The sequence below is a fragment of the Caretta caretta genome, chromosome 18 (assembly GCF_965140235.1).
Source record: "Caretta caretta isolate rCarCar2 chromosome 18, rCarCar1.hap1, whole genome shotgun sequence".
Lineage (NCBI taxonomy): Eukaryota > Metazoa > Chordata > Testudines > Cheloniidae > Caretta > Caretta caretta.
The window spans coordinates 17779611-17796646 of NC_134223.1; the positions used below are offsets into that span (position 1 = coordinate 17779611).

The 17036-nt window shown below is 41.0% G+C and overlaps 1 protein-coding gene across 5 annotated transcripts in view; it reads right to left on the reverse strand.

Moving 5' to 3' along the window:
- The window catches only part of CFAP74 (cilia and flagella associated protein 74), a 105886-nt gene that overhangs the window by 16064 nt on the left and 72786 nt on the right, over positions 1–17036 (reverse strand). For all 5 annotated transcript variants that reach the window (XM_048825000.2, XM_048824999.2, XM_075120980.1 and 2 more), the window contains 6 exons: positions 15250–15378; positions 7692–7779; positions 6520–6693; positions 2029–2162; positions 1071–1347; positions 423–554 (listed from right to left, as the gene is read on the reverse strand). In XM_048825000.2, coding sequence (XP_048680957.1) covers positions 423–554; positions 1071–1347; positions 2029–2162; positions 6520–6693; positions 7692–7779; positions 15250–15378 — 934 coding nt within the window. The remainder of the gene's footprint in view (positions 1–422; positions 555–1070; positions 1348–2028; positions 2163–6519; positions 6694–7691; positions 7780–15249; positions 15379–17036) is intronic.

Below are 17036 nucleotides of genomic sequence, written 5' to 3' on the forward strand. Positions count from 1 at the left end.
CTGGAGTAAATAAATGCAGCTCTATTGACTTCAGTGGAATTTTATTAATTTACACTAGCTGGGAATCTGACCCATTTTCAAAAGTGCCTAAGTCACTTAGGTGCACATCCCATTTTCAGAAGTCCCTTTTAGGCACTTAGGAGCTCCTAAGGTACTTATGAGCCAAAGTCCACTTTCAAAAGTCAGTCAGGTGCTTTTGAAAATGTTACCCTATATTTATTTATTTATTTATCCAGTCTGCTGATTGCGTTAACTGCCACTTTGTACCGCTAATCACTGGTATATGATTCTTGGCTTCATTTATTGTATTTCTAATTGCAAATAATTTTATGCGAAATAAGTAGTGCTGTAAAAATTAGCTTGATTTTCCTTTGAGAGTTGGTAGAATAACTAAGCGCACTGATTTTTTAAACTGTTCTTACTTGCATTTCCAATTCACGAATCTTCTTCAACATCATCCTTTGTGCATCTGCCCTGCACAGCATTTGAACTGCCTCTTCTCTGATTAGCTGCTCTGACAACACTGGTCTGAAGTACACTTGTATCAAGCATTTCTGAGGTAGAGAGATTGCACACAATGAATGACATTGGGCTGCAAATTAACATCAGTGGCTAAGAGCAGAACTTGGCCCTTGCTTATTTGTAACTCCCACCAAAATCAATAGAAGCTGAGAGCACGAGTTTGAGAACACATTTTGACCTTGGATACCTTGGCCCCTTTTTGTAAGGGAGCCAGGTGAATTAAAGAAAAAGGCTAATAGTAGCTGTGTTTTAAAAAGTTCACAAGGCTGCAATAGTGTTAGATTACCACCAAATTTTCTATATTTAAGTTCCTTTCAGCTAAATAAATCATGCTATAACACTGATGCAAATTTGTCCATGAGTAAAGTTACATGCATACTTGTTTGCATCATTGAGCTCTAGATTTCCATTAAAAGTATTCTTTTAAGATCAGGATACAAAAATGAATTAATTATAGGACTGATAAGTACTAAATTTGTAAGGCTAGAGATGATCATAGAAGTTTATCATTTGTATTCAAATACTTGACATACTCAGAATGAATTTACCTTCCCTGGCAAAACTGTCCCAACAGAAGGCATAATTGTCACAGGAGAATCTTCTGGCACAAGGAATTCAAAGGAAGTGGGTCCAACAGGGGCAATTTCCCCTTTGCCGATCCTTGGGACAGCGTGCGTAAAGCGGTTGAGGCTCACATGTCCATTTATCACATACAGTGTTGCTGTAGATACATCATTTAAAGCTGTTGCTGCAAACTTGACTAAGGAATGAGACAACTCAAGAGGTGGGTGGACTCCAACTGCTTTGCATGACAGCTTGAATTGTCTAAAAATAAACACACCATAAATTGTCTCAGCACAAACAGAGCATCTTAAACAGCCCAGAAGCCTGGGGACCTGATTCTGTAGCTCTTATTCAAGCAGGATTCCTATCGATTGCAATGGAAGTTTTGCCTAAGGATGGCACAATGAGGCAAATATGGTATTTGTTTTAAAATGAGCAACTCCCTAGAGAAGCTGTACCTGAATTATCTCTCTGAACTTCTGAATAGAAATGCAGTGAGATGCAATCTGAAAGTTTGTGCCTTACGCCTTCACTATTATAGAGCATCACCTGGCACAGATGTTGAGCATCTTCAGAAGAAACATGCACAGGACCCATGTAAAGCTTCAATAATTCCACCAAGAAAAGGGGTTGGGAGGAAGTTGCAGGTAAAGAAAGTAAGAGGCAAATTTATAGCTGGAGGCATACAGTATTGATGGACTTGGGTGAGGTAGGAGGAGAGCTGGCAAAAAGGCAATAAATTAACTCAGTAAAGACTTGAACCTGGCAGGCAGGCACTGAGCACCTCTTGTACGACACAAAGCTCCTGCCTCTGCCAATGTACAGACAGCCTAGACTCCGGGACTTAATTATCAGACTCTGATCTTGACTCTAGAACTCCACCATTGATTCAAAGTAACACTTCTACCTTTACTCATTTGTGTTTCCAGATTCTTAACATACCTATTAATCTCCGACTTGCAGGTCAGCTCAAAACTGTATTCTTTTGCCTTGTTGGCTTTGAAGATTATGTCCAGGTTCAGGCTTTCCAGGGGGAGGAGAGTTCCAAACCCATCACTCGGTTGAATTTCTACAAACTTCAAAATGACAAAAAGAAATCTTGTGTATTACAATGTAACAAAGGGTAAGGGCACGAGAAACACATGCCTGAGGAACTTCGGCCCGAGACACTCATCTGAGGAATAGTGTCTGTGGGTGACTAGAATTCTGTGCAGGCTTCTAGTTCTAGAATAACTTGGAAGGTTGCAATTTCAATTTACCTTTCCTGCTGCAACTGATTTCTCATCTTGGACAACATGTGACCAAGCAGTAAAATTCTATCACCTCAGATTTCAATGGAGTTGACATTTGAGAAAGCAGAAAGCCTGAAAGGAAATCCTGACTTATTGTCCATGGTAACCATCCTATTCTTATGTAGCTATTAGGGCTGTTGATTTTTAATCACAGTTAACTCATGCAATTAACTCAAAAAAATTAATCATGATTAATTGCAGTTTTAATTGCACTGTTACATTTCAATTGGTATTCTATAGTTTATTACATATTTTGGATTTTTTCCTACATTTTCAAATATATTGATTTAAATTACAACACAGAATACAAAGTGTACAGTGCTCATTTTATTTTATTTTTTACAAATATTTGCACTGTAAAAATGATAAAAGAAATAGTATTTTTCAATTCACCTTATACAAGTACTGTAGTGCAATCTCTTTATTGTGAAAGTGCAACTTACAAATGCACATTTTTGTTGTTACATACCTGCACTCAAAAACAAAACAATGTAAAACTTTAGAGCCTACAAGTCCACTCAATCCTACTTCTCGTTCAGCCAATCGCTAAGACAAACAAGTGTGTTTACATTTACAGGAGATAATGCTGCCCACTTCTTATTTACAAGGTCACCTGAAAGTGAGAACAGGCGTTCCCATGGGACTTTTGTAGTCCGCATTGCAAGGTATTTACATGCCAGATGTGCTAAACATTCATATGCCCCTTCATGCTTTGACCACCATTCTGGAGGACATGCTTCCATGCTGATGACACTCGTTAAAAAAATAATGCGTTAATTAAATTTGTGACTGACCTCCTTGGGGGAGAATTGTATGTCTCCTGCTCTGTTGTACCTGCACTCTGCCATATATTTCATAAAAAGAAAAGGAGTACTTGTGGCACCTTAGAGACTAACCAATTTATTTGAGCATAAGCTTTCGTGAGCTACAGCTCACTTCATCGGATGCATACTGTGGAAAGTGTAGAAGATCTTTTATACACACAAAGCATGAAAAAATACCTCCCCCCACCCCACTCTCCTGCTGGCAATAGCTTATCTAAAGTGATCACTCTCCTTACAATGTGTATGATAATCAAGCTGGGCCATCTCCAGCACAAATCCAGTGCTGGAAATGGCCCACCTTGATTATCATACACATTGTAAGGAGAAAAGGAGTACTTGTGGCACCTTAGAGACTAACCAATTTATTTGAGCATGAACTTTCGTGAGCTACAGCTCACTTCATCTGATGAAGTGAGCTGTAGCTGTAGCTCACGAAAGTTCATGCTCAAATAAATTGGTTAGTCTCTAAGGTGCCACAAGTACTCCTTTTCTTTTTGCGAATACAGACTAACACGGCTGTTCCTCTGAAACCTGTCATTGTAAGGAGAGTGGTCACTTTAGATAAGCTATTACCAGCAGGAGAGTGGTTTGGGGGGGGGGGGCGGGGAGGTGAGAAAACCTGGATTTGTGCTGGAGATGGCCCAGCTTGATTATCATTCACATTGTAAGGAGAGTGATCACTTTAGATAAGCTATTGCCAGCAGGAGAGTGGGGTGGGGGGAGGTATTTTTTCATGCTTTGTGTGTATAAAAGATCTTCTACACTTTTCACAGTATGCATCCGATGAAGTGAGCTGTAGCTCACGAAAGCTTATGTTCAAATAAATTGGTTAGTCTCTAAGGTGCCACAAGTACTCCTTTTCTTTTTGCGAATACAGACTAACACGGCTGTTACTCTGAAACCATATATTTCATGTTATAGCAGTCTCGGATGATGACCCAGCATGTTGTTCTTTTTAAGAACACTTTCACTGCAGACTTGACAAAATGCAAAGAAGGTACTAATGTGAGATTTCTAAAGGTACTACGGCACTTGATCCAAGGTTTAGGAATCTAAAATGCCTTCCAAAATCTGAGAGCGATGAGGTGTGGAGCATGCCTTCAGAAGTCTTAAAAGAGCAACACTCCTATGCAGAAACTACAGAACCCGAACCACCAAAAAAGAAAATCAACCTTTGGCTGGTGGTATCTGACTCAGATGATGAAAACAAACATGCGTCGGTCTGCACTGCTTTGGATCATTATTGAGCCGAAACCCATCATCATCATGAAAGCATGTCTTCTGGAACGGTGGCTGAAGTATAAAGGGACATATGAATCTTTAGCGCATCTGGCATGTAAATATCTTGAAACACCGGCTACAATAGTGCCATGCGAATGCCTGTTCTTACTTGCAGGTGACACTGTAAACAAGAAGAGGGCAGCATTGTCTCGTGTAAATGTAAACAAACTTGTTTGTCTGAGCGATTGGCTGAACAAGAAGTAGGACTCAGTGGACTTGTAGGCTCTAAAGTTTGACATTGTTTTATTTTTGAATGCAGTTATTTTTTTGTGCATAATTCTACATTTGTAAGTTCAACTTTCATGATAAAGAGATTGCACTACAGTATTTGTATTACGTGAATTGAAAAATACTATTTTATTTTACAGTGCAAATATTTATAATAAAAATAAATATAAAGTGAGCACGGTACACTTTGTATTCTGTGTTGAAATTGAAATCAATATATTTGAAAATGGTATTCTATTATTGTTGAACAGCACGATTAATTGTGATTAATTTTTTTAATCACTTGTCAGCCCTAATAACTATCCCCTTGCAAGATTGAATGAGATGCGAGAAAGATATCAACTACCTTTCCTACCTCACTAGGGAGTTGTGAGGATAAATCCATTAATGCTTATGAGGTGCTCAGATAGATGAGGCCCAATATGCTGCATATAGCTCTCACAACACTTCTTCCGGAGTCTTCTGGTTTGATCAAGGAAGGAAGATTTCATTAGACTGCTATGACAATTGATACTTGTTTAAAAGCCATATGAGTGGCCTGTACTATTTGTATGCAGCCATTAAAATAGATTGCATGCCAATTTTTCCTGCATGAATGCTTTTTTAAAATGAATAAGCAGTGCTGTATGAGTCAGGATCCCAAGAAGTCTCAGATCTTCAGTGCTGCTGCTATAAATGACAGCTTAAGCTTCAGCCCCACCTGCATATCTGAGAAATGAAGCTCTGATGTAACTGCAACTGATCCTGACATCTTATGTCAGCAGCCTCTTTGGTTTTCATTCTCTGAGAAGGCTGGAGAGCGAGTCATTTCCCCAAGTTGCCAGGTTCTCCCTAGCACTTAATGAAGCTTCAGCCCAACCTGCTGTGCCCTGGAGGCTTCATTCAGCAGGCATCTTCCTTTGACCTGATGCTTGAGTAGTTGATTTCCAAAAAGGCCCCAAAAGTCTTAGCCCTCAGGACCCTGTGGTCTCCAATGTTTGCTTTCGCTTAAATGGCCATTTAGAATTAAAATTCTCCTCACTCTTGTTAAGTTAGACACCTTTCTTGCTAATAAGGGATTGATTTGTTGCATGCCTGCAGCATACATGTCAGCAGCACCAGCAGCTGTCTCTGTCAAGTCAGGCTTAACAGTCTTACAGAGTTCAGTATTTGAAGCAGATTTTCTGCTCTGAAGAGAGACCTGATGGAAGTGGCACTGTTGGGGTCCTGTGTCTTTTGGGGACCCCATCTTGGATTTGTGTGGTTAGAAAGCTTTTAAAAGGTGTAGGGCTTGCTTTAATTGCCACATCATAAACTCACCAGGGGTCTGAGTGTCAAGCTGGGTGAGCTCGTGCTCCAACATCCCCATTACTTTGGTATTAAAAATTCTGCAGGGCAAATTATACCCTCACTGAGACCTGCACAGTCTTCTTAGCATTCAGCCAGGTTGCAGAGGATAACTGGGATTTGCAGGGTAATTTGAGTTGAGCAGGTATAATTGAGGCCGGAGTTTGTCCTGCAGAATTTTTAATGCTGGTGATAATGCACGAACCAGAAAGAACAAAGTCAGAAAAACATGGTCACTTGAAAACTGAGCAAATTTGATCTGGAATCACTGAGACATGATAACCAGGAGCCCCACCTGTCTTGGAAGTCTTACTAAAATCAGGATATCATGTCTACTGCTTCCCCTCTGTCCTCTAGGCCAGTAACCCTGTCCAAGATCCATGACAGTAAGTCACAAGCTTCATTTGCACTCAAAGTTTCAACATTTCACAAGAATAAAATATATTTAAAACAAAGGAAGGGGGGAAAACCCAGCCAGGTACCTCAGGGAGTCCAACAAATCCAAACTCTTGTGGCAGGATGGATTTGTTTGTTAGAGTTATGGTTGTCTGAACAGCTTCATAGATAGTGCAGTAACCAAAATTCACTTCAGCTGGGCTGATTTCCAAATCAGAGGTAGTAACAATTGCATGGACAATAAATTCAACGGGCTTAGTCTGAAACGAGATTGAAAGTACTGAGTAAGAACTGCAGCAGTGGGCACGAACTAGGGTATATGAATTAAGTGAAAAGATTTCCAAAAAGACACTGTGAATTAAGATATTCTATTCTATTCCTCGACAGCAATTTAATTTAAGTAGCATTCTTATTTTGAACTTCAGTTTATCATGGTTCTTAACAACAAGCAATTGAAACATGCCTATTTTATAACTAAAATTGCCAAAAGAATCACTAGGTATTTCAGATTCCATATGTTGGAATGTAGTCACACCTGCATTTGTATGAAATATGAATTCTAAGATACATGTACATTTGCTGTAAAATGTTTTATATTTTCAGAATAAAACTGTGTGCTATGGTACCTAAAAGCTCTCTGGAACATAAGAATTCCTCAGTGAATAAGTGAGCACCTTCCTTAACTATTCAAAGTCTAGGGTTTGCATTTTGAAGAGGCTTGATAGAAAATGACTTTACACAACTAACCATCTATTATACCATTTTGAGCATCTTTTAATTAATTTAATCACAGACTTCCACTAATACACAAAGGTTCAAACTGAGATTTGGTATCACCAAGTGCAACTCCACTGAAGTCAATGGAATTGCACCTGCTGACATCAGGTGTGAATTTGGCCCAAAGAGTATCTAATATCAGTACTAGAGCTATGCTCTGGATCAGTGAGGACTAGATTCTGCCACCCTACTCATTTGGAGCAATACTGCAGTTGACTCCATGAGTAGCCCTGTTGAGTTGGTTTTCCATTAGATTCATCAGCGAGAGGAAGGATTAGTACTTCATCAGTTGTCCTACTGATTTGATTTCAAAGGGATGGCTAACCGCGTAACTCCTGTCTGTAAGGTGTCAGAATCTGGCCCTGAAGCAGCACAGAATTATTGAGATTTCCACACTCTTTGCAATTCTAGGCTGCTTGGACTGTGGAGAGCCTGTTAAAATTTAAATCTTCTACTACTTGCAACACACAATAACACTAACCTTATCAGCAATCTTTATTGTCATTGGAACTTCCAGAACCCTGGTTTCTGTGTCAAAATATTTTCCTGCATCTTCTGGGAGAGAGTGCCTGAAATAGAAAAATGTATTTATTTTTCTTAAGGACAACCTAACTGCTCTCTAGCTAAGGAGGAATAATTGAGTCTTCAGTGCCTATATTTTGAATCAAGTACAAGTTTAAGACAACTGAGTTTAGTTAAGATCCAAAAGGTATATTCATCAACATTCTAATCCAGCAAAGCACTTGGATTCAAATAGACCACTCAGATTCTTACATGCTTCACTGGACTGGGGCCTAAATTAAAGTCTTTGTATGAATTTGAATATGCCAATGCTGGGGAAGAGCATGGAGGGAGTTTCCAACCAAAAAATACGATAACCTAGGAGAATATGCCTCTGTCCAAGAGACAGATAATGCAGCTGTGTCAGAGGTAAAGCAGACTTGTCATATATTTCATACAGAAAGATCATCCCTCACTATGCAGGTAGCTATAAATCAGCTTTCATGAGGATAATTAGCAATGTGATGTTCGTATTAATAGATCTGACTAAGGCCCAATTTTCCAAAGACAAGCTCCTTTTAAAAAACCCAGTTTAGGAGCCTATGGGCGTTATTACTCAATGGGACTTGTTCTCGTAAGGAACATTAATTGCTTTTGAAAATGCCATCCCCATCTCCAGTGGGAATTGAGTGCCTAATTCTCTGAAGCCCCTTTGAAACTCCCAGATTTAAGTTCATATTTAGGCATTTGGGAGGCCTGATTTTCAAAAGTAAGGAACACCCATAAGCTCCCAATTACTTCAATATTGCTCTAATAAAAATTGGTTATTGCTAAATATTTCAAACTGTTGAAAAGGCCATAATAACACAGTTAATGTCTGTTTGAAACATGCGACAAACCACAACAGAAAAGGTTTAGTGCTTCAGTGATCTCTCTTCATGGCTACTACCTTCTTTGCATTTAGCTAGGAAATGTGAGGAAAATTAGAACAAGCATTAAAGCTAATCTTTCAATCAGACATGGGCCATAGCCACCAAGGTTGGTTCCAGAACCCCAAATTCTCCAAACTTCTAGCGCGCCTGGATATAGGAGTAAATGCTCTGCTAGAATGGGAGCAATTTATTCCAACAAATGAATAGTGTAAATGTTACTAATCCAGGCTATTTCCTACTGTTTTATTTCTATTTAAATGTTATGCTGGAACGAAAAAGCTGGACATGAAAAGGGTCTAGTTTGATAGGTGCATGAAATTCCCATTAATGCTAATGAGACTAAGACCCAGATGTGTGTTTTGCCTGTATTACTAAAGGAGCCGATTATACAGCAGGGTTTTATTTACAGGCATTTTAGTAAAGTATTTCTAAAACTGCTCCTCTATTTTTTTACTAGCAAAACCTTTATGGCCATAAATAGGAATTAAAACTTGCTTTGTAATCAGTGTCTAAGCCTCCTGCATTCTGGCCGCAGTCACGAGTACGTGAGCAAACCAACCTAGGCAATCTGTTCCTGTTGACATTGATGTTAATTAATTACCAGTCCCTCTGAGTCAGTATCAATGGGATCACAACACAAGGGAAAGACATAAATAAAGACAGGCTGCAGAAATGAAACAAACATGAAGACCAACAGCCCTTTGTCTGATTACATACCAGATTTGTCATTAGCAGGGAATGTGTGAGCTTCAGTTGCTGAAACTTCTCACTCTTGTACAGCCCAATTTCAGAGTTTTCAAGCAAAGTCAGTACAAAAGCTCTATTATTTTTAGATCTATGTGCCTATTTATAAAGCTGGACCCTTAGAGCATTGGAGTGAATAGTTTCCCATACTTAAGTCTCCACAGTGATACTATTTCTGCTACCAGCTCTCTAGATAGGTTTCCTCCACAAACACCACTGATTGCAGAACAGTGAGGCAAAAAGACATTTTTCACAAAGAAATGTTTAGGCTCCTGTTAATCGTCACTGCAATTGCATATCTACTCTTTAAAGATAGTGTTGTTCATACGTCTTCCTTCTTTAGTTTGTGCCCCTTTCCCTCATTGATTCTACCCTTGCAAATTCAGGATTGCTCCCAACAATATATTCTCTAGTTTTCTTAGAAGGCCCAAAAAATGGGCTTTCACCACTATCCTGGAGAGACTAGTGCACTGTCTAACAGAACTTGTGGTCAGGAAGGATTTCCTGATATTCAGCCTAAATTTTCTTTCACCTCGTTATTTCTAGTTAAACATCCATGTAGCACATTAAAAAATTCCTTTGCTTGTCCTCTGCGAGACCATGCTGTTTCAGGTGCAGCAGGTACTCCAGGATGAGTGGGATGGGCACCTGGAGTGGAAGTGTGCAATGCTGAGCACACCAGAATGTGAACCTTTTCCACTTTGCTAGGTAGTGGCCCTAGTGGAGGGTTTTCTGCTGCCGAGTAGTACCTCTCTTACTGGGTCCGAGCAGAGGAGCTCCATGGGGTTTAGCCATGAAGCTTCCAGGCCGTGAGATGGAGGGACTGGAGGTTGGGGTGATGAAGACAACCATGGTCCTGAGTGATCAGGTCAGGGAGGAGTGGCAATGTGATCAGGGCGTCCACTGACGCCTCCAGGAGCGTGGTGTAACAATGTTGGCGAGGCCATGCTGGTGCGACCAGAATTAACTCTGCTCTATCTCTGTGGACCTTGAGTAGGACCTTGTGCTCGAGGGAGATCGGGGGAAAGGCATACAACAGGTTGCTTCCACAGGGTAGCAGGAACATCTCTGATCAAGCACGGGCTGTGTTTCTGGAAGGAGCAGAACATTTGGCACTTTCTGTTGCTCCAGGTGACAAACAGGTCGACCTGGGGACACCCCCACCTTTGGAAGATAGAGTGTACAACATCTGGGCGGATGGACCACTCGTGATTGTGGAAGGATCTGCTGAGGTGGTCTGCCAACTTGTTCTGGGAACCTGGGAGATAGAATGCTTCCAGGTGTTTAAGATGGAAATCTCACTCCTTCTTCGTCCTGGGGTAGAAAGCTCTGCAGATTTTGCACCTTTCTGTCTCATGCGCCTCCCCCACACACTTCAGGCATGGGTCATAGAGGTCGCCTGTTGGCATAGGCTTGCTGCAGGTTCCGCAGGGCTTAAACCCTTGGGACCGAGGCATGCCACAGAACCCAAGGAAGGGGTTGGGGACTGGGGGGAAAAACTCCACTACCAAACTTTATCTATCAACTATATACAACTGTCACTAACTGTGAACTAGAAACTACAACTACAAACTAGAAGATATGCTAGGAGAAGCACTTGCTACGCAAGCGACCGCAGTTCCAGTGATGGTCACTGGTGGTAAGAAGGAACTGAGGAGGGACTAGGTCGGCAGGGGCACATATTCAAAGCCATGAAGGTGCCACTCCAGGGGCTCCACAGCCGACCTGACGGGAGCTGCTAAGGGAAAACTTTCCGATGACTGCACACAGCGCGAGTGCACACCTAATTGGAATCAATATGAACAATGACTCGAAGAACAGAAAGTTAATCCAACCAATGTCAATGAGATTATTCCAGAATCTTTGTGAAACCTTGGGTCATTTATAAATATGTTTATGGAGGCTGTCAAAAAATGACACTTACTGTTTGTATCCTTAAAGACTAGTTAACGAGCAAATGAGATTGCTTGTCATAAACAGAAGCGTGATGTAGTGTTGGTATTTTTCTTTAGTTTATATTGGCATTTACTTTTCAATCTGTAAAGGTTAGGTATATATTCTGGCATTGAGAGTTGAAGATTTTAAACGTTTTTGCAAAAACAAATTTTCCATAGATACACATTCCTGGAATATTCTTCTTTTGCATTCCTAAATCTTCTAATGGAGAAATTAGCGTCTGTGTCCCACAATGTTCAGTAAAGGAGGTCACTTCAAACTGTTGAAGAGGCAACCTCCTGAGATCTGTTCCTAGTGGAGTTCGGTATGCTTGATATTATTTACCTTTTTATTAATATGGAGTGACTTTAAAAATACATATATTGTTTCTAACATTTCTGCAATACATAGTTCTATTTTACTTTTTATGCAAGGTGGTCTGCAAGCTATCACCAGGTAAAGTCACACAGGTATGTCTACACTGCAAAAAAACCAAAACAAACATGGCAGAAAGTCTCAGAACTCAGGTCTACCCACTTAAGCTTGTGCTATGGTGCTAAAAATAGCAGTGTAGACATTCCTGCTTGGGCTCTGAGGATACCTCTACATGGCAAAAAAAACCAACCAACCAACCAACCCACCCCCATGGCGGCAAATCTCAGAGTCTTGGTCTACAGACTGGGCCTCACAGGGCTCATGCTATGGTGCTAAAACCAGCAGTGTATACGTTCCTGTTTGGGCTGGAGCAGGCTCTGAGACCCACTCACCTCACCAGACTTCAGAGCTCAAGCACCAGCCCCGGCAAGAATGTCTATGCTGCTATTTTTAGCACCATAGCGCAAACCTGAGTCTATAGACCCACTGCCATGTTTTTAACAGTGTGGACATTAGGCTGCCAGTGTCTACGGAATCTGTTCCAACCTCCAAGAAACCAAGAAGCAGAATACTTGGGGAATTCTGGTAGTTGGTAAATGAGAAATCTTGCTTTTAAATAGGCTGAAATCATGACTGTCGCAAGAAGGAGTACAATTACAGTACATGTCCTATGACTAAGTATTGGGATGTGCACTGAAGACTGAGAGCTCCCCAAGCCCTCCCAGCCTTCTTATCACACACTTATCATTCCTGCTCAACACATTTAAAGCTTAATTTAAAAATAAATAGACTATTCCTTCTTTTGAGGAGCCTGAATTTGTCGTGCTGAACCAATTAGGTATTTGCATAAATGTGTCACTAGCTCAGCATTATACATCAAGCATGTACCATAAAAATACCCCACCTCCCATGCTGTACCATACAGATCAGTTTCAAAGGAGTGTGTGTGTGTAGCTTTCCCATTTTTCAAATGCAGATTAACATTTTTAATCCACGTTGTGCTTCTATCCATTCAGCAAATGTAATAGTGTTTCACAGAATCTGAAGTTTAGGAACTGGAAACTGTCATAATGGTGATAACTGTTGTTGTAATGGGATAGAATTGGCTATGTAGGAAGAATTGTAACATTTATATTTTCTTTGAAAATTATGCTGTTAAAAGCTTTGGCGTCTGACTTTAGATTTTCATTTTAGAGCTGAGGGTCTATTTTGGAGAGGCTGAGTGCAAATGGGTGAAAATCTGACCCTACTGAAATCAATGAGACTAGAATTTTTACCTCACAACTTCAGATAAGGTCAATGGGAGAGGCAGATGCTCAGCACCAATGGAAATCAGATTAAAAGTCTGATTCTACTCTCACTATCACTGCTGTAAATCCGGAATAATTTCACTGATGCAACTGGTTTTACAACAGATTCAAAGGGATGTGACAGGAGAATCAGAACCTAACCATTCAATTTATACTTGAACAGGAAATTACTCACTAAATTCTGTTTAAAAAGTGATTATAGCCTTAGTCAGAGAATGGTCAGTAAAAGACCATGTCATTTAAACAGCCAAATGGATCTCTTGGTTTATATAGCTGTTCTCTTCTGTTTATATACATAGCCTTCTTGCGAAAGGGTGGCAGAGAATCTTGCTGGACTAAGGCTTTTGACATGTTTAAGAATAGAAGGTGGTATTATTTTAAATATAGAAAACAATCCCAAAATGAGAGGTGAAAACCTTTATAACCTCTCCGAGGAAAGGTATACAATAATGTGAGTATGCAGCAGCAAGTTTGGCTATTCTGCATGTGCTCTGTAGCCACTTGTTCAGGGGTTAACTAATTAGTGATCTTTGACTAGAAGGCACACCCATGAGAGAGTGAAATACCTTTTCAACCATGTGACACTGATGTGTGTCTCACTGTTCTGAAAGAGTAGCTTCCCCCACAATGACAGAAGTAACCAACTAGGATTGCAACTGCTAAGATTTTCACACTGTTGCTGTCACCACAGGGAAAGTATTACTGCATAGGAATGTAATCCAAGTCAATTTCCTCCTTGGACTCTGACATCTCAGAAGAATAGAGGAGAAGGAGGAGAGAAGGGGAGAGTGCTTGAAAGGGCCAAATTCAGTACAGCTATGCAATCGCACTGAAATCAATAGTATGAAGTCCAGCCATTGCAGTCTGTGGGTGTAAGAGGAAAAAATTGACTTGCTCTAACTTTTTGCAGACAGGTTTCAGAGTAACAGCTGTGTTAGTCTGTATTCGCAAAAAGAAAAGGAGTACTTGTGGCACCTTAGAGACTAACCCATTTATTTGAGCATGAGCTTTCATGAGCTACAGCTCACTTCATCGGATGCATACCGTGGAAACTGCAGCAGACTTTATATACACACAGAGAATATGAAACAATACCTCCTCCCACCCCACTGTCCTGCTGGTAATAGCTTATCTAAAGTGATCATCAAGTTGGGCCATTTCCAGCACAAATCCAGGTTTTCTCACCCTCCACCCCCCCACACAAATTCACTCTCCTGCTGGTGATAGCCCATTCAAAGTGACAACTCTCTACACAATGGCCCCTCTGCCATTTACATTGGTCAAACTGGACAGTCTCTACGTAAAAGAATAAATGGACACAAATCAGATGTCAAGAATTATAACATTCATAAACCAGTCGGAGAACACTTCAATCTCTCTGGTCACGCAATCACAGACATGAAGGTTGCTATCTTAAAACAAAAAAACTTCAAATCCAGACTCCAGCGAGAAACTGCTGAATTGGAATTCATTTGCAAATTGGATACTATTAATTTAGGCTTAAATAGAGACTGGGAGTGGCTAAGTCATTATGCAAGGTAGCCTATTTCCCCTTGTTTTTTCCTACCCCCCGCCCCCCAGATGTTCTGGTTTAACTTGGATTTAAACTTGGAGAGTGGTCAGTTTGGATGAGCTATTACCAGCAGGAGAGTGAGTTTGTGTGTGTATGGGGGTGGGGGTGGGGGTGAGAAAACCTGGATTTGTGCTGGAAATGGCCCACCTTGATTATCATGCACATTGTAGGGAGAGTGGTCACTTTGGATGAGCTATTACCAGCAGGATAGTGAGTTTGTGTGTGTGGTTTTTGTGAGGGGGTGAGAGAACCTGGATTTGTGCAGGAAATGGCCCACCTTGATTATCATACACATTGTAAGGAGAGTGGTCACTTTAGATAAGCTATTACCAGCAGGAGAGTGGTTTGGGGGGGGGGGGCGGGGAGGTGAGAAAACCTGGATTTGTGGTGGAAATGGCCCAACTTGATGATCACTTTAGATAAGCTATTACCAGCAGGACAGTGGGGTGGGAGGAGGTATTGTTTCATATCCTCTGTGTGTATATAAAGTCTGCTGCAGTTTCCACGGTATGCATCCGATGAAGTGAGCTGTAGCTCACGAAAGCTCATGCTCAAATAAATTGGTTAGTCTCTAAGGTGCCACAAGTACTCCTTTTCTTTTTGCAGACAGGCTCTCTAAATTAATATCTTAAATACTAAACAGAGAGGTGATTAATACCATTCATTCACCTGGGCAGGAACTTCAGCTGCACACTGAAGGAAGACTGGGCTTGAATGTAACCTGTTTTCGGAAGAAGCTCCATGTGGTTACTCAGTTCTTTGGATACTTCAAACTTCAAGCGTAGAGCGGCTTTTGCTCTGCAAACAGATCAGACAGACCTGAGTGGGTTTGTGCTGCCAGCTCAACAGCTACATTTTATTCAGTGCTTTAGCTCTCTTTTCCCATTGCAGCTCAGTTTTGTATGTTGCACTTGGAATTATTCCAAGCTTTCTTTGCAAGTGAAGGACAGTTACGCTGGGCACATAGAATTGTTAAAGCAAAATCACACAGTTATGTTCTCTGTCAGGCTACAATGCTTCCAAATCTGGGTTTCTGTATTTGAGTTCATCCTGCTTCAAAACCAAAATGTTGCAGAATAGAAGCAGTTTGTGTACCTATCACACATTTTTCCTTCCTGAATCAACAGCGCCAGAGACCCATGGACTCTGTTCCATGTGGAACCAATTCAGAGGTGAAGGGACAGCCTTGCTACAAAGTTGGGCCTGTGCACTGCTAGGCAAAAGTAATCTGGCATGGGTAGGACCAACAAATGTAAACAAGTATTAACCCCAATATTAACTCATGAGTCAAAGCCCAGCAATCCCCTGAGCCTGGATGCCTGTGTAACCCACACACCTTCTGGGTGTGGTGTTCTGTCCCATCTAGTGGCACTGAGACCACTTAGGGAGAGAAAGTTAAATGAGTCTGCTCTACAGCCTTAGCTAAGAGCCAGTTGGCTTTTAGCTCATGCTCCAGAGGTCCCCAGTTCGATCCTGTCCGCCGATGACCGGGGTCTGTCAGCATTACACCTGCAGCACTGCAAGGTGGAGATTGTCTCCTGTGTGAACACGGAAATAAGAGAGGAACGAATCTAGAAGTGGTTGGTGCATACAGATGAAAGCATCAAAATTAGTCATTTGCTTTCTTCCCAGGGCTTTTCTAATGCTGTAATTGATCAAATCAGTTAGACTGATTATGAGCAAGTGTAGTCCTTTCTGCTTGTTTCTCATGCATTCTGCTGGATCAGTGGTGTGAGGTGCACTGTATAGCAATGGACACCGGTAGCAAATCCTTCCTCCAACACCACGTGCACAGACTCTTTAAAGACCATGGAGGGTGGCAAGGGTCTGGGCTTCATCTGAAAGATCTCCACACAGTGAACCAAAGGGACTGAAAGTGTCTGCTTCAGCATACTGAAAGGCTGAGCCAACACTGCCAATGTCTGAGTATATGATACTAGAGTTTCAGATCTGATGCTTAAACAACGCAGGTATTCTCTCTAGCACTGGGAGGCTAAGTAAAGCACCTGATCCTCCAAGATCCTGAGGACACCCTGCACTGTTCTGAGCGCCCTAAACTCCATGCAAGTTGGAAAGCTCAGCATCTTATAGGACTGCTCCCCTTGGTTGGCCAAATTTTGGCCTAAGCTAATTGACAGTTTCCTAAAACAGGAACCTGGAATTTGCATTGGGAGAGTTAATCACTTTTAACTGACAAAAGTTATTCCGCCTCTGCATTTGTAATCCTGTTCCTGGGAGTGGGTTATTTTAGAGCAAGTAAATCTCTTACATAGCTTGTGTTTGTCACATCTGGGAGCTGAATTTCTGAGATAACAGCTCTACTATTTCTTTCCAACTGTGAAGAATCTCTGCAGTGTCTAATTCTGGTAAAAAGTTTAGAATATGTGTCTTCTAACAGAAATAGTGTAAAAAAACCCCACACCAATCCTATTAGCATGCATTTAAATAGAATCTAA